This window comes from Salvia hispanica, chromosome 2 (genome assembly GCF_023119035.1).
Source record: "Salvia hispanica cultivar TCC Black 2014 chromosome 2, UniMelb_Shisp_WGS_1.0, whole genome shotgun sequence".
Taxonomy (NCBI): Eukaryota; Viridiplantae; Streptophyta; class Magnoliopsida; order Lamiales; family Lamiaceae; genus Salvia; species Salvia hispanica.
This window is the reverse complement of record NC_062966.1, coordinates 32,790,511-32,808,438: the sequence shown is the minus strand read 5'-3', so window position 1 is coordinate 32,808,438 and position 17,928 is coordinate 32,790,511. Positions and strand designations below refer to the sequence as shown.

General features: G+C 35.9%; 2 protein-coding genes and 1 pseudogene across 5 annotated transcripts; 1 reads left to right on the top strand and 2 right to left on the bottom strand.

Annotated features, from left to right (window-relative positions):
* Nucleotides 1–919: 919 nt before the first annotated feature.
* On the bottom strand, nucleotides 920–4,150 carry LOC125208300 (inactive beta-amylase 9-like). The gene is made up of 3 exons (XM_048107881.1): nucleotides 3,724–4,150; nucleotides 2,179–2,661; nucleotides 920–1,841 (listed from the first exon to the last, which is right to left on the bottom strand). Exons 1-3 carry the CDS (start codon nucleotides 3,985–3,987, stop codon nucleotides 1,035–1,037), a joined length of 1,554 nt encoding a protein of 517 aa, XP_047963838.1. The 5' UTR covers nucleotides 3,988–4,150; the 3' UTR covers nucleotides 920–1,034.
* Nucleotides 4,151–7,917: 3,767 nt separating this feature from the next.
* Nucleotides 7,918–11,772, bottom strand: LOC125205867 (probable serine/threonine-protein kinase At1g54610). 4 transcript variants are annotated; one of them, XR_007173862.1, is made up of 9 exons: nucleotides 11,534–11,772; nucleotides 10,718–11,281; nucleotides 10,339–10,623; nucleotides 9,935–10,252; nucleotides 9,336–9,563; nucleotides 9,116–9,216; nucleotides 8,915–9,026; nucleotides 8,410–8,812; nucleotides 7,918–8,310 (listed from the first exon to the last, which is right to left on the bottom strand). XR_007173862.1 is itself a non-coding variant. In XM_048105028.1 (8 exons), exons 2-8 carry the CDS (start codon nucleotides 11,120–11,122, stop codon nucleotides 8,504–8,506), a joined length of 1,758 nt encoding a protein of 585 aa, XP_047960985.1. In that variant the 5' UTR covers nucleotides 11,123–11,281; nucleotides 11,534–11,772; the 3' UTR covers nucleotides 7,918–8,503. The 4 variants fall into 4 exon arrangements, 3 of the variants coding, with proteins under 3 accessions (XP_047960985.1, XP_047960986.1, XP_047960987.1); XM_048105028.1 differs by having other exon boundaries at nucleotides 7,918–8,812; XM_048105029.1 differs by lacking the exon at nucleotides 11,534–11,772 and adding an exon at nucleotides 11,466–11,484 and having other exon boundaries at nucleotides 7,918–8,812.
* A 1,301-nt stretch (nucleotides 11,773–13,073) lies between these two features.
* Nucleotides 13,074–13,954, top strand: LOC125206829 (annotated as a pseudogene).
* The last annotated feature ends 3,974 nt before the right edge of the window (nucleotides 13,955–17,928 follow it).

Genomic DNA, 17,928 nt, shown 5'->3' with positions numbered 1-17,928 from the left:
GACATCATTTTGATAGACAAATTCTGGTTTGAGTCAGACCTTCGAATCCGGCTTGGCTCCTTGCCATATCTCCACCTTCTTTTCGGACCCCAATCAACCCATGGCCCTCGATGTAGTTGCATCCTATGATTGTGAATACCCGGATTCACATCAGCTCATCTTCTTCATCTTTTGAAGACTTATCAAATTCCTTCGGGTTGCATTCGATCATTTGTCGGGCTAAGGTTGATTGTAAAGGTATACTTGCTAGTTTTTGTGTTGCTAGTTTGTGGAGCCATTAGGTGTTTGTATGTGAAAGTGCTTTTGGGATTTCTTTCTTGTTCTTCACCTAAATCATAACACTAATTCATCATCTATCCTTTTATCCATTTCTTGTTCCATTTCTTGGTTTATCTTGTTTATTTATTGGGTTAATTTACAAGAACAAGTCCGAGGCAAATTCATGAGTCTTCAATCTAGAAGATTCACATTTAACTAATTTCTCCTCGTGACTTGTATGAATTAAAATACTTGCCGGGCCCGTATGTAATCCTCGAAAGGCTCAAGCTCATGTTCGACTAACAATTTTTATTAATTTTTTCTTCATATAATAATAGATATTTGATATTTGATATTTTATGTAAATTATTGTACAGAAGCCCCTAATACCGAAAGAAATCATTGGAATATTCTCAGCCTATGGAAATAATTCATCGTCCACCCCCGGTTAAATCAATGAGTACGGTTTCGTTGATATTAATCGTCATCGTAAAGATGTGCATCTAGCTTGTGTTTGCAAGTTCGTTGAGTCGTAAATAGTATCGGGCCACATGATAAATAGTTAGCTCGCGCTTCGAGGCTTCGAGCTCCAACTTACAGAAACGGCCTCTAATAATACTAAGAGGTCGAAATGTTTGCCAAAAAGGGAAAAGAATAACACTCACTGCAAAACAGTTTTAAATTTGCCTCTTATAATATCAATGCATCATCTCTATCTCTATCTACATTATATATATATATACAGTTTGCAGGCGAAACAAACCTACAACAGAACCCTACGTTGTCTGAACTTCAGACCGGCTGGTGAGCCGGACGAACTGTGCGAACGGAGAAAAGTGCTCCGGTGAGAAGAAGGAAGCACCCATTCTCTGGTATGTGAACGTGTCCACCAGTGCGTTCGCGTCCAGTACCGTCTTCTTGATCTGATCAAAGCCCCCGGAGAGGCCCGAGGGCAACGAGTTCTGGCCAGACACCGTCACCCCATGCTCTCTGCACGAAGCCGTTATCTCCTTGAGTAGCGACTGTGGGCTAGACAGGATCTCAGCCGGCTGGTTCTCATCGGTTAGGTCCATCCCGGGGAGAATCATGCTGCAGGCATTTCTAGAGAAGATTCTAGCAACACCATCGTAACCATCCCGGTTGGCAGCGCTGTAGAACCCAGCTGTGAGCTCAGCTGGGCGGGAACGGGTCCGATGCCAAGAGTGGATGAGAGGAACTTTACCGGACACGGCAATGCCGGCGTCTTTGAAGGTCGAAGCAGCGAGGGACAAGATACGGTCGCCATGAGATAATAGCTGACTCGAATACCAGGAGAGGAAGAAATCGCCGTAGGGTGTCTCCCAAGATCCGCCGTTTTCAGCAAAGAAGCCGTCGGAGAGTGGAGATTGGTCGTTGCTGGGGGTGTCGTGGGGACCACCAAGACCCCATAGAGGACTTCCATTCGTCTCAGCATGCTGCTTCAGATTTTTAAGCATGTATCTGTCATAACACTGGAATTCTCCGGCTCCGCGGTTGCTTTTGTCAAGCGGGTGATGAGATGGATATCGAAGCTCGCCATCCGGTCCGAGCCCGATCGATACTCTCTGTTGAACATAAGAAAGGGCCAAGTAAAATCAGTAAAATATAGTGTTTGCTAGTTCAAATTTAATGACTAACATCACAAAAACTTGTGTAAGACGGTTAGACAAGTAAGATGTACAGGCATGTCAAACATCCGGATTCAAGTGCATATCCAATTGCACATCGGTGTTTCATAGTGTTTGGATCCGGATCATGACAGTCCGAAAAAATCATAATCCCTAAGACTGTCTTATACGAGAGTCTCTCTTACTCGATCAAAATGAAAGCAATTTTAATCAGCAAAAGCAGAGCTGTAAGTTCAAACGACGCATCCTTATACTGTTGAGCAAGAGAGCTTACCGTGATAGTAGAACCCAACAAAGGCGAGAAGGTAGCTTTGAAGTTATCACAAAAATCTCTGTACACTTGGACTGGAGTTTTTCCATCTAAAACAGGAACTTCATCCACGGCAAATGAAAGACAATCTCTGCACTGTTGTCCCGACCTATCGGCAAAGTAGATGTCCGGATCACTTTCACCAATTCGAGAAACCCATTCTGGGAGGCGAATCTTACATTCTTCTGAAGCATGGAAACACAGAGAGACATGAAGCTCAAGGCCCAATTTTTGGACCATTTCCACAACAGCAAGATAGCTTGTCCATTCATATTTCCCCATAGCTTCCTTCTCAGCTACTCCCCACCAAACCGGTAGCTCAACACCCTTCACACCCAATACTTTCAAAGCCTTCAGCCCTGCAGCAATTGCTCGTGCACGGCTTATCTTATTAGATTTGGAGACTGTATCAAGAGGCAGACCAACAAATAACTTGATCCCATCAACCTGCAATCCAAGGTAAAAAAGCCTGTCATGTATCTATCTTTACAAATTTTTAAAAGAAGAAAATCATCTCGAGAGTACAGCATTTACATTCCTATTGATATCAAATGGGAAGCACATGGATATCAAGTACGACGAAGTCACGTTGATTTTTTACCTTTTAAAGGAGAAATTCGATTGAATGGAACATATAAGCATACACATTCTTATCAATCACAATACCGACGGGAAGCACATCGAATACCAAGGAGAATGCCACACACAAGTATGATGGCGCCACATTGATTTTGATGAGTTTATAATCAGTTAAACTCAGCTTTTGGAAGTGAAATTTATGCAACGGAACCGAGTAAGGGACATGTTAAAACGAAGAATAATGCCCCACACAAGAAGGATGAAGCCACATTGAAGTTGATGACTTTATATTCAGCTTTTGGAGGTGAAATTCGATGCAACAGAACAAATTCAATAAACATTATACTCCCTCCGTCCCTTGTTACTCGCACTTTTCATTTTAGGCCGTAAATTTGCGATTGATTTTTTCGTGTAATAAAATTAGAATTTTAAGTGTAATGAGACACCACTTAATAAAGGACCTCTTAACTTAAACTAACATATTAATTAAATGCATTAATTCTAACTTAAACTATAAATAGTGTAAGGAGTTTGTGACGAGCCGAAAAGCAACAGTGCAAGTAACATGGGACGGAGGGAGTACATTCTAATCGATCTCAAAACCCAAAAAAATGACATACTCAAACGAAGAATATTGCCCCAGAGAAGTATGATGAAGCCACATTGATTTTAGATGAGTTTATTGGCAGACAAATTCATCGTTTGCTTATTTTTAGAACATTTAAGACCTTATATTGGCTCCTGTAGTAGATAATTCAAGGAGAACTCTAGCAGCAACCACAAAAACGTAACAAAAATCCTAAATCCTAATTCCAAATTTCTCATCCAGCCATTAATAAACAAAAGATCAATATATACCATTTCTCAACACTTCAAATTCAACCCTAAAAAAGAAAAAAATTGGGCCTTAACACGCGAGAGATAACTTACAAGCTTGGTTCTTGAAATTATTGGAGTTCTCTCAGAATTGACAGCATCTGCAGTTTGAGCAGCAGCAGAGGCTCTGAGAGTGAAACCCGCAGCAGATTTCCACTGCAATTTCAAGCTTTGATTCTGAACGAAGCAACATGCCTTCGATTTATTGTTCTTCAAATTACAGATTTCAGCACCCAAATTCTTGCTAAAACTAAACAGCCCAGCGTCACAGCTTCTTCCCGAATTCACCTGGGAGCTTCGAATCACTGAAATCTCCATGTTTGCATAGAATCCAGGTAAAAAATTAAATCTTCGAGGAAATCGACTTAGTTTCTGGTGGAAATCGTCTCAAATTCTCTACTCGAATCGGCGATTATTGGGGGAAAAGGGCTTGATTTTGAATCGAGAATTTGAGATAAAAATAAATAAAATGAATGAAATGGAGAAGAATGATGGAAACTAATTATAGTTGATTTTTTATAAAATTTTAATGGAATATATTTTGGTTGATTAAACAAAACGCTAGTAATTTGTGGACCACATCAAAAAATTAAGGTGCAAGTATTATTTTTCTTTGATAATCTTTTCCATCAAAACAGTAATTTTGTTTTTATTTTCTAAATACAACTACTAGTATTATTTTAAATATAATCTTGATCCAAAAAAGATATTTTTTCACCAGTAAAACTCGTAATTTGAAGAGGAAAAAAACTAATGGTTTGATTTGAGGAAATAAGTTTTGTTAATTTTCAATTGTGTATGAGTTTTGTAATTTCCCTTTTCCGACAAATAAAATCCCAATTAATTTGGATCACAGGATATTTTTATGTGGATAAGAAAGACGTGGAGACCGATGACATGTACTGATAAAAACATTTAAATTTTTTTTTATTACCATTTGTGGTTTTAAATTGGGTAAAATATGACCTGACACGTGGCAATGCCCATATGCAATATGACTAGTTGCTGACTCACTTCCCACACAGTTCGATTCTGTGACAGTACAATATTGAGGAGGTTAATATTATTGAGAAGAATACAATATAATAATGGAAATTGTTATTAATATCTTTACAAAAATATTGCACAAACCTCAAAATCTGAGCTGCAATTAACTGTGGATAAGGTTTTGTACAATAGTGTGAGCTGTTCATGTTGGATTCTTATTCTTATAAAAATATAGGAGTAATTAATAGTACTAGTGTGATCTTTTATGCTTGATCTTGATAAAAATAAATAATCGAAAAAATAATGAATTTTAGTACTCTGGTTTATTTCCTAACTTTTAAAAATGACAAATTATATGATAATTCAAATATTTTTATCAATTATCTCATAATTTATAATTTGGGAAAATTATGGATGCTTTAATTTAGCAAATGAAAAAATATGATGCGAACAAAATATTCAACTATTTAAATAAAAGTTAAGTATTATTTTGGTACTAAATATATGGCCGATGTACGATTTTTGTCCAGAACATTCACTTTTTGAAAATCAAATTCAAAACATACGAAAAAGCTATTTTTACGATTTCCGTCATTTTTACAGTCAACCGTCAATTAGTCCAAATTTGACCCGATTAGACTTAATCTAAGGTTGTTAGTTGGTTAATAATAGTAATAGTAATTTTGCTAAACAACACAATTTTTAATATTTGAATTTGAATAACAAATCTTCTAGATTCACTTAAATTATCTCTTAAATTTTCATTTGAGAAAAAAAACGAAACGTCAAACTCTCTCTTATCTCTTGTCATTATCCTAAGAAACCCTAGTTCCGATTCCTACCAATTATTGCGTTGGTTGCTATGAGCTGAAAGTCGCCGTACCCAAACTCCTGTTCCAGCGACGGTCTCGTCGACGTGAAAGCCGCATATGCGAGGAAGAGGGAGTCCACACATCCGCCTGAAAATGAAGCCGAAGAAGGTCCGTCGGCTACTGGTAGTTCTGAAAAGAACAATTCTTCCAGTTGGCGACGTCGGGGTTTCTGGGTTCTTCTAACCCTGGTTCTCACGCGGAAGTCCATTCTTCTCCGATTCTAGAAGTTGAAGACAACATTGAATACTTGGTTTTGCTGGTTTGGGATTTGATGGTGTTAGGGTTGATATAGTGCCTATAACAAAAAAAAATTGAATGTAATTCGGCACTTGGTGTGGTTAAATGTTCATGAACAATTCGAAGTAGAAAATGAATATAAATGACTACTTTGTCTCGTAATTTATTGTCCATTTATTGCCTCAATTTAATGTTAGTTTATTGACATGATTATTGTCTCACCGACGACAAAGAAGTAATCATATAATTGTTAACTTGTCACAATTATGTATAATATATCAAACCAACAACCACTAGAAAATTTTTTTGCTATAAGTTTGCACTGCGTGTGGTTAAATGTTCACGACCAATTGGAAGTAGATAATGAATATGAAGGACTACTTTGTCTTGTAATTTGTTGTCCATTTATTTTATTTAAAATTTACATGTAATCCCAAATATATTTTTTTTAAAATCAAAATTAGCTACAGTAATGAAAATCGGCTAATCGAGTCAAATTTTCGCTAATTGACAGTTCACCGTCAGGAATTGATGGAACCGTAAAAAAAGGACCTAAACAATAGCATTTTCGTATGTTTTGGATCCAATTTTTAAAAAGTGAATGTTTTGAACCAAAATCGTAAATCAGCCATATGTTTAGGACCAAGATTTTACTTTACTCTTTAAATAATGTCATTCATACGTTTAGTCAATTGTCTTTAATTTTTAGATGTGTATGGATTACATTGATAAATTCAGAGACATACATGAGATAATAAAAAATATATAATACAGTTTATTCATTTTTCAAAATTATGATAAACCAAAATTTTACATCACAATCTTTTTGGCTACTTACCCAAAATATAATTATTCCACATAACTAAGGGCAATGTGGCATCACAGTATCACAGTACACAGAATAATTTTTATATATTAAATATTTAGTTGGCCAAGTTATTACTAGTCCCCATTTATAGCATTTCTGTGATGGTAAAGGCAGTTAAATTTTGATCACTTAACATTATTTATATTGATAATTGTTTTACCTATACTACTTTATAAAAATGAAAATTTATAAATAAAATCAATTAATAGTTTTACCAAAACAACTAAAATATATTTTAAAAACAAAAACTGATAAATTGATTATCAAATAGTATAATTTTAAATTAATTTTTGAATGAAAAAAATTATGAAAAAATTTATGGCCGGTCACATGTCAGCCACTCATTGGCCGATTAATCAATGTGCTTTTGCATGCATGCATGTTTAAGAGAATTTGCTTAGGGCATTCACTAAGCACGGCCATTTAGTTGCTCTCTCATTGTGTTTGATAACCTATCTTAGGAAATCAAATCTAATAAATCTCTTGTTTTGTAGTCATGGTAGAATAAAAATTGGGCTGTGTTTATTAATTTTGGTCTAGAAAGCATGTGTTTGCCGTAGCAAAAATCATTGTTACATTTGGCACATTAATCCAACCCTAATTTTTGCGTTTATTTTCAACTAATTTATGTAGTAGTAATATCGATTTTCAAAATTCTCTTTCTTCTCTCTTACTCTTTGGTCTGAGAGTGGACTTGAAGAGATTTTCGATGAGGGAGTTCATGTGGCGAAACTTCGTGCAAAAGCCCTACATCTCCTTAAAATCGAACGCATTCTTTATATGTCTCGTTCATGCGGCAAGCTACTTTGATGGTTTTATTGGGTGAGTGGGAATGTTTGAAACAATGCAGATGGTTTTTGCATTTCGTCACAATTCTCAATTTTAGTTATCAAGTTGAATGAGCCAAAACGAGCCCACCCCAAAAATTGACGGACCTAAATTTATGGATTTAAATAACATTTATAGTAGTAGTTTTTACTTAGCAATAGTAGTAGTATATAAAATTGATGAGCAGCACAATCCATGGGCCCAAAATCTATAAATTAATAAGTGCATAAATAGAATAAGTACAAAAAATGAAACCTGTCTAACTTTGCACTTTGAGGACACACGAGAAACTGTGATAAAATAAAATGACACATTGTGAAAAAATAAACTGACATATTTAATAAGACATTATATCATAAAGTAGTATATTACCTAATCTGTAACTCTAAATAGGACAATTTTTTCCATTTTTTTCTCATCTTTTGTCAGGGTTGGATTGGGATTATAAAATCAGAATAATTACAATTCACATCAAATGTGAGAATGCTTACTAAAAGTAAATTATTTCATTGAGTTTTTTCAGCATCCTGGTTAAACTAAAAAACAAAACTAAGCTACATAGAAAAAACACTACAGAAAAATCACTAAAACAGCAAGATTTCTGATATTCAGAGAAAAATAAATAAATACCTTTGGGCTAAAAGTATAGTAGTAGTACTAGTATATACCAATGTAACACAACATCTAGTCTAGCAACCATTCGATGGTCGTTACTCGTGAGTACGCTCTGATTAGCTCGACATAGAAGGCGTTGGTGGGAACCGGACCCATAACTTTTCAGTCACGAGATTGCCCCAATCAATCGAAAACCAAGCCACGGAAAGGGTTCGAGAGACAGTGATATTAAACCTTAACGAGGCCAAAAATGTGAGTTAACATACAAGAAGAAAAGCTCTGCTGATCCCAAAAGCAGTCGAAAACACCATCGTGACTAGAAGATTCTGTTACCTCTTGAAACAGTTCGACGTTTCTTGGCTCAGACAACAGCACACACATTTGCAGCACCGGTACCTCCTTGTGTTGATCAATTATAAAAACAATGCTATGTTACCGTGTCTATCTCGTTGCTTCGGGTGGAGCTCTTATCTTTACGGTGATCCTTCTTTGATGGCTTAGATTTTCTCCGTGGAGCTCCAAACGAGGAAGGGTTTGCCAGCGGGCCCGACCAGGTCTGGATCGGGTCTTTGGCATAGGAGAAGTTCATGGAAGAGAATGGTACGTCAGGAGGATCAAAGGCTGGGTCGATGTGATGAGACGAGCCCAGAGGGAAACCAAGCCCTCCATCCTGGTGTGGAGGAGGGAACTTTTCGCTTTTGCTCTTTGCGTTTGCGTGGCTGATCAGACGCCGTCTCTGTTTTGTTGAGGGCAAGAGAAAAATGAGCATATATCGAGAGGGCAAGCAAGTGAAGTCATATGAAGGGGACAAACATGAAACGAAAATATAAAGGCGTACATCGATGTTGGTTTGTAGCTCAGCGTTGGCTTCAGGAGCAGGCATTGCTCGGTTTCCTCGGGGACGAGCCTTCTTGCCAGTGTCGTTTTGGGGTTTACCAGCAGCTCTCAGCCTACAACCACATAGATCCATGTAAAATCTTGAATCTGATTGAGGTTAAGGTAAGTGAAGACACATAGTCAAAGAAACTATTCCACAAACCTTCGTGCTTCTTCGTCTCGACGCTTGGCGTCCATCTCCTTACTTGGTGGATACTTCGGGAGGCTGGAAGGATCACACGCATATGGCTCGGTTGTGAAGAACTATGCCAGGTAAAACGATAAAGACAAAAACTTGTATGAGCTCACCCTCATTTTAAAAGCGTGTATTCTTACGAATTTTGATGCACATGTACTATTATCGGATACGAAAGAAGGCCTACCTCGCTCTCTAGTGCCGCTGTAGCAGTTTGACGTTCGCTCGGATCAATTGCAAGGAGAGTGCCGATCAGAGACAATGCAGATGGTGGGAAGTCCTTAAACGTCTCGTTTATGCATCTTTTATACGAGTGTTGGGGCTTGAATATGGTTGCGTGAGGAAGCTTCGCCTTTTTCCAGTACTCTTCGGATGGAGAGCCGCATAGCTTGAAAATTCTGTGCAGCTGTTCCACCTAAGCACCACCAATTGGATTCAGTTACGGCCATAAACCAGCGTCCGAAACAAAAAATTCTAACGCAAATTCACGAGTTTCGTCTCAAACATGAGGAAGCCTAGAGCAAGATAAGCTTTGTGAAATCAGCCATTACACGAAAGTCTAGTACCGTTACATAAAAAAAACACCAAACAACGAGCCTTTTAACTGATCCTACTCAACCGTACACAGTGAGGTGAGGCTACGAAGTGGCTAGACGAACTTGTTCAACGAGAACCTCAAATAACAAAGATTGTATCAGAAACACCTAGATTATGAAGCCTACTATCATCATTGTCATTGACCAGGAGTATTAAAAGATCGATAACAAAAGATGACAGAAACCATACCTCGGTTCTTCCAGTCATGATAGGCTTCCCAGCGAATAGCTCGGCCAGAATGCAACCCGCGCTCCACAAGTCTACACCTACACCATACTCAGTGGCACCAAGAAGCAGCTCCGGTGGCCTATACCAAAGGGTGACCACACGACTAGTCATTAGCTGCTTGCTATTAGGGTCATAGGTGGAAGCCAATCCGAAATCAGCAATCTTAAGCACCCCCGTGTCATCAATGAGGAGATTTGACCCCTTGATATCACGGTGCAACACATGGCGGCCATGGCAGTGTTCAAGGCCAGATATTAACTGATGCATGTAGCATTTGACCTGTCATTTCATTCAGATTATAAGAGAAATTTTTTTGAAGCGAGCTGCAAAAAGGATACGAAACACGTAGATGACATGAACCCAACCTGAGGCTCGGTAAACTTGACCCCAGGGCTCGATGCAAGGCCTGCCAAATCATGTTCCATGTAATCAAACACGAGGTACAAACTACACGACATCCGTGATGTCACCAAGCCAAGCAACTTCACGACATTGGGATGATCCAAGCGGCGCAAGATCAATATCTCCCTTGCCATGAACCTCACGCTCTCCGGTTCCAAGTTATCGAATCTAACCTTCTTTAACGCAACAATCTTCCCCGTTATGCTGTCTCTAGCTTTATACACATTACTATAAGTACCTTGTCCAATCTAAACATAACCATAAACACAACAAAGCATACAAAAGAATTAGGTAACGCAACAGCTTAGGTAAAACAAAGGAACCAAACCAGCAACTTCTTGCCTTATCAATCTTTTCAAATGAATCAGCACGACGAGGTGTCCATCCATTGATAGCCTCCCCGGCCACAGCAGAGAGCCAAGATGGCCACCCGGCAGCTACTTGCTCTCCATGGATGTTCTTAGGAGGATTACTCAGCCTCGGATTTGGCCTCGACCTTCTCCTCCCACCTCTTGGCCGTCTTGCATTCTCATCCTTCCGCTCCAACTCCTCCTTTTGGCCTCCATTCTGAAGTTCACTACGCCCTCCTCCACCATCACCTCCCTCCTCAGATTTACTAACTGAACCAACCACTACTTTCTCTCTCTTCCCAGATGGCACGGCCTCATCTTTCTCTCTCTCCCTCTCAACTACAAGATCGCCACTGGGTGGCCTAGACTGGATCTGTTTTCCAAAAACACACCCCATTTCTCAATAATCCAAAACCTCATTTCTCACCACATACTACAGTCTCGCACAACATCCAAAACCCACCAGAATATGACCACCCTTCAAATAAACATCAAATCTTTACAGCATACAAATTTCTGAACTCCCAAATTAGATCAATCTTACTCACTGCAGCACCTGAAGTATTCAATAGCAACCAATCAAATGTGCATTCCACATCGAATTAATGAAGAAATATACAATCTTGTACTAAATGGGAAAGAAAAACCCTAGCTTTACCACTCGGGGGAGCAGAATCATAGCAATAATTGAAATACAACAAATCAAGCAAGTCAAAAATGAACAAGCTACGATAGCATACCTACAAAAAGCAAAATACAATCATACAACAGTAGAAACTATTAGCAAATGGATATTTGTGCGCCTTACTTTTTTTCCTTTCCTGCTGCCCTTTTCTTGTGGATTAATCAAAAGGATCAAGAAATAAGCTTCGCAGTTGAAATCCCACTTTCTACTTTGGTCAGGAAATGAAAGAGAAAAAGATTAGTTTTTTGTGTTTAGTGTGAGTGGGGCAAATGATCAAACAGCAGATCTGCGCTAGTGAGTTGTGAGTGACCGATTTGCCCACATTTTTTCTCGAATAACTATAATTGCTAATTACACAGAGAAAGCGTGTCCTTGGATTTTGACTTGGACAGAACGAAACTGTTTTTTCTCGCACAATTCCAATTTCCAAATCAACGAATAATGTTTTTTTTTCCAAGATATACACTTTGATTTTTGGGAAAATATAGTAAAATTTATTTTTATAGTTTTTGTAACACTTAAATTATAAATTGAGTTTTAGTGAGTGAAGAAAGAGAGATTACATAAAAAACTAGTATATAAATTGCGGGTGATACTAAATACTATAGTGTGTGTCGTTGTGTTATAAATGTAGATAATAAATTGTTTATATCATTTTCAGGTCAAGATCACCTACCACACAAACTAAATAATAATGATTCTAAATTCATTTTAAAGATTCATTAAATCACTTTCATTTAGAATAAGAAAGAAGGGCATAATCAAACAAAAAAGAAATGTATGTATAAAGCGGACAAGTGAATCGTAAAAAAATTGACAGTAACCTAACAAAATTGACAAGTTAAAATAGTAGGAGTATCCGAAAATTAATTATATGAAAAATACTTCCTCTATTTCAACTAGGTTGATTGTCTTCTTTTCTGGAACATTCCAATGAAGTAGGGTCATTTTTTTTATTGAAAAAAAAATTTATACAACCACTTTTACTTCAATTTATCACCTACTACTTTATACTCTTTCATCTCTTCCAACTTTTTCCCTTTCTTATATCATTCGACACAATTTTTAAATCTTCATGTCTAAAAGTTTTGTCTCAAATTAATTGGGACGAAAAGAGTAACATCTTTTCATGGAAAACCCACATTTCGGAATATGGACGATGGAATATAAGATACTAGTAATTTATTGAATATATGGTGGATCATATATATTAGAAGAGGGGAGCATTTAGGGTGCATCCTTAATTAGAGTGCTAACGTACATCCAATCACGTGCTGTCATGTGGCACGAAAAATACAATATTGTAAACACAAAAATGCAATATACATTTGTGAACTTGTACATACATATATGTAGATTGCATTTTTGTTATAGGCAAATTGCATTTTATATTGTTAAGTTTTACATTTTAACATAAAATGTCTACAATGCAAAATAATATATAAATGCAACATGTCTACATATAAAATGCAAATTATACAGTCAATATCTGAAATACAAAACTCAACTATTAAAAATGCAATCTACCTATAACTAATATGCAATCTGCCAAAATTTATCTATCACTTCTACAAATGCATATTGTATTTTTATGTTTAGGAGCCACGCTGGGGCCTGGGGGCCCTTGGACCCCTCAGCCATTTTAACTTTGCTTATATATAATATGGGCATGATTGGTAGCTCCTATAGACCCACAAATACAAGTAAAAGGCCAAAAGAGGAAGAGTTATCTCATCTTCTCCACTGTTTGGTAGAGGCTGAAATTATCAGCAGACCCGGCAAAAAACTTTCGGATCTCATGGAATTTGAGATTAGAATCGGCGATTCTTGCAATTCACTATACCACAAATTTTGTGGTATTAAGTTATCTCCGTTTCGTCGACTTTGTGTTTTGGAGTTCTATGCCCAAATTGGCCTCCCTCTATCTCTACAAACACAGAGGAAGGCAGCACCACACATTCATCTGAAGATCGATCTTCTGAAAGTCGTGAAAAAGGCATCCAGCCTCGGCCTGCAGCTCCCTCTCGTCGTTCGATTCCCCGATGTGCTGCGAAATAGGCTCGAATCGATTCAATCAACGATCGAATCGCGCTGCTACGGCGCACATTTTCAGGGGGTTTACCCTGTGAAGAGCAATGAGGACAGGTTTGAGGTGGAGGACATCGTTGAGTTCGGGTCGGGCTGGAATCCGGATCCAAACCGGAGCTTCTCTTAGCGATGAGCTGCCTCTGCAGCGGAAGCCCCGACGCGCTTCAGATCTGCAACGGATTCAAGGATGCAGGGTGCGTTTCTCTCGCGCTTGTAGTGAAGCAATTGCACTTTAATTCCGTGATCGTGCTTGAGGAAGAGGATGAGCTCGACGTCGTGATCGATGCCGGCCGGAAACTGGGCTTCCGCCCCGTGATTGGCCAGCGCGCGAAGCTGCGGACGAAGCACGCCGGTCATTTCGGCTCCACCTCCGGCGAGAAAGGTAAATTCGGCCTCACGACTGCATAAATTCTCCGAGTTGTGAAGAAATTAGGGGAATTTGAGATGCTCGATTGACCTCCAATTGCTGCAGATTTGCAAGGAGGATGGAGGGCAAAGGGGACATTTCCATTCAAAAAGGAAGGGCATATAAGTCATGACAGTCATTAATATACTTTTTCAGTGGAATGACTAATGGCTACCAAATGATATATTAACTCACAAAACCTTTGTACCAAACACCATCTTAACAATGATTAGCTATTTAAAATCATAGGAAAAGCCACTATATGGGAACTTCATAAACCTAACCATTTTCTACCAATCATGCCCTATATGTATAAAGCTATAACAAAATATATTTCTAACTCAGTTGATCCCTTGTTCAGTATAGCCTCCAAAAGCTCACAAGTTCGACTACCTTAGGCGCAGATTTTGATATTTTTCAATTATTACTTTTATATTATGTTATGGTATTATATATTTATATTTATTCTTTTTCATTCCAAAATTTAAAATCATACATATATTTAAGAAAAAAATTTATTCTATAACCTTAAATATATAAAATAACATATAGTATCATTGTTTTTTTTTTCATTTTGAAACTTTATCTATATCTATCTATATATAAAAATTATTTTATCGTCCCATAAATATGTAATTACTACTATAATACTAGCCTCGTTAATTTTTATGTATAAGTTTTATTGATTTTTTCACAACTAGTAATTTTATGTAATGAATTTCACACACTAATTTTATTATCTTTACAATTTAAGAAAATAAATTAATTTACATTGACTTTGTACATGTGTTTATAGGTTCTATTGTTCATATTTTACTAATTTTCACTATATATTTGTTCCTCTCAACGATCCCTCGTATTGCTTATGTGGCTATGCCTCATTGGTTTTGGACAATATTGACAGTTAATACTAAAAAAATTGAACAATTATCAATAAAAAATTTGAACCCCCACTGATAAATTCTTGGCTCCGCCACTGTTTACAACATTGCATTTTTTGTGCCACATGGCAGCACTTGATTGGATGTACGTTACCACTTTAAAATTAGTTAGCATATTAGTAAATCCGAAGATATCACATTTATGTCAAAACATACAGTAGTAGATTATAGACTTAATTAGATATAATATAGATTTGAATATCATACTACAAAACATATATGCTTCATTCAAAGGCCTTATTGTCATTATTGAAAAATATATCGGACTTCACGCACATTAAGTTGTGGAATGACATAATTTATATAGGGTAACCTAATTTATTTTCGTATCTATAAACCAATTTTCGTATCTATAAACCTAATTTATAGTTAGTTCTACTTGTGGAAGTAAATTACTAACTTATGGATAGAGTAGTGATGAAATGCAAACATATATATTGTATAAACTCAAAATTGATCAACACAGCTTCAATACAGTTTCAATACAATATTAACACAGTGTAAAATTTCAAGATTTTAATGTCAACACAGTATCACCACAATATCAACACATCAATTATTGACTATCGTTGAAATTCTGTTGACATTTTCCTGTTGATGCTTTTTTGTGATATGTTGACATTTTTCAATGATCCAGATCATAGTTTTGAGTTTGTAAGTTTTCATTTGATAAGTCCCCTTACTTATGGATATAATAATATTAATGTTGGGTTACTTGCATATTTTGAAACGGCGGAGATTTTGTCAATTTAGAATTTAAATTTGAGATATGGTGATAGCAACCCAACATCCAAGATAGGATCTGGTGGACCAATATTGACAATGACACCTTCAAAATGTGGGGACATTAACACAATCATATTCATTCAAAATTATTTAAATTCAAACATAGTTCATGTGTGAATGACAAAAGTTGATCTAATCATTATAAGCTCTCCATGTATTTCAACCAAACGTAATTGAGAGAGATCTAAATTTGCAACATTATTCACACAAAATATATCATGTTAGATAGTGTAGTCATTTGTGAAAGATTGAATAGAATATGAACTTTATTTCCAAAGCTTCCCTTTCTTTTCATTACCAGAATTCCAAAGTCAAACTTAACGTAAACTCAACAGAAAACACAACTTTTAAGCTAATTATAGTTTACCTAATCCATCGTATGAGAAAAGAAAGGGAAAAAAACGAATCTGTCTTGTGAAAGGTATAGTTTACTATGATGATTTGATTTCCATAGTTAACAATTAAAAATATTTCTAAAATAATCAACTTTTAAAAAAAAGAGAGGTATATATAGCATTTTTTAGCATTTTAATTTTATTTTTACCGTCTTACTTTTGCTTCCATAAAAATTTAGTGTAGTGTTAATTGGAAAACCTATGAAATATCAGTAGGTTCTCAACAAAATAATAGTAGTATAATCTTTCACTTTTATTGATACATTTCATGTGAAAAAATGAACCACGGTGATAAAAACGACATTATTATAAAAATAATAGATATGAGGTATAAAAATAAAATAACATATTATTTTAGATGAATTACTTAATTTTTCTATACATGTCAATTCGCAGGAAAATATTATTATATGAATCACCTCAGTTACAAAATTATGTAAGTACGCGCGAGATGATGGAAAATTTCGATAATTAACACTATAGGTTCATATGGATTAATTAAATTATTTCTCTGGTAAATTTATATAGATTAGTGGGTATTAAGATCTAGTTTTGTATAGATCAAAACCCTTATTGGATATACATAAGTTAAAAAATAATTAATTTAGTAAGTAATTTGGACCAAATGTTTTATAGGAAACTATTTTTAGTGGAAGTTTTGCTTATAAACTTGGAAGCATTTAATGCGAGTTAAATTAGTGTAGCCCATTGCAAAATTCAACAAGCCCAAAAAAATTTGCTCAAAATTCAAACCCATGCATTAATTTAAGTAAATGTAAACTTACTTAAAATAAGTTGAGATAAAAAATTTCTTTCAAAATATCAATAACTATATTATGCATCCTACATCATGCAATTAGTACACCAAGTTATGTAATATTCACTTGAACAGTTTACAAATAGTCTACTGATAACCGATTCGTTAATCGTATATGGATAGAAGATGGGAAGTGTTAGAAAGCTAACCCAGTACTTAATTGTTAACTATAATTAAATAATAGTTATTAAATATTTAAATTAAGGGCCTAGAACATTAGTCTTAGAATGTTAATACGATAAAAAAAACGTCAATAAAGGTATTAAGGTCAATTTACAACAAATTTGTTGTAACTAACTTTTGGAAAATATCCCATAACTTTAAAACGCATATAACTTTCTCGATTTAAATTATTTTTCGCCCAACATATATCAAATTAAAGATAATTTCATAAAGAATCTAACGAGATCTCACTTGCATATGTTCCTATGTCAAAATTTGAAATTTTTTTTGAAAATTTTCAATTTTTTCGTACAACAACAAATGTCATTCTTAAAGCAATGAGTTGACATTTTCAAAGCATTGTGTTGGTATTTTCAAAGCACTATATTGACATTTTCATCTAAAACCCTAATTTGGTAGTTTTTTTTCATCTTTTTCAATTTAATTAATAAAAATGAAAATTACACGTGACAAATTTTAGACTACTAGATTTCTGAAATCCTATGATCTTAAATTAATTGTAGTTAGCAACTAGAGAGCGAGTTAGCAATTGATCACTCCTCTAGAATAATGTGTTATAATTTATACTTTAATGGTTTAATTATTTGCTTTGAACCCGATTAGCCTACTAGACTTTAGAATGGAAAATTGTTAACCCGATAAAATGTCAATATGATTAACCCGCACCTGATTAGCCCACAACCAAGTAGAGTTGAGCAGAAACTCGTTGGGCTGACTCGATTGACATCTTGGATGGGATGCCCCCAAAAGAAAGTAACTCGTTTATAGTGAGACGAAGAAAGTAGTAAACAACAAATGAGATAATTATTCAGGAACGAATAAAATAACAAATTGAGATGATTAATGGCAGACGAAGAAAGCATATGATATCATGTGATAGCAGGTGTAGTTCTAAGGCAGAT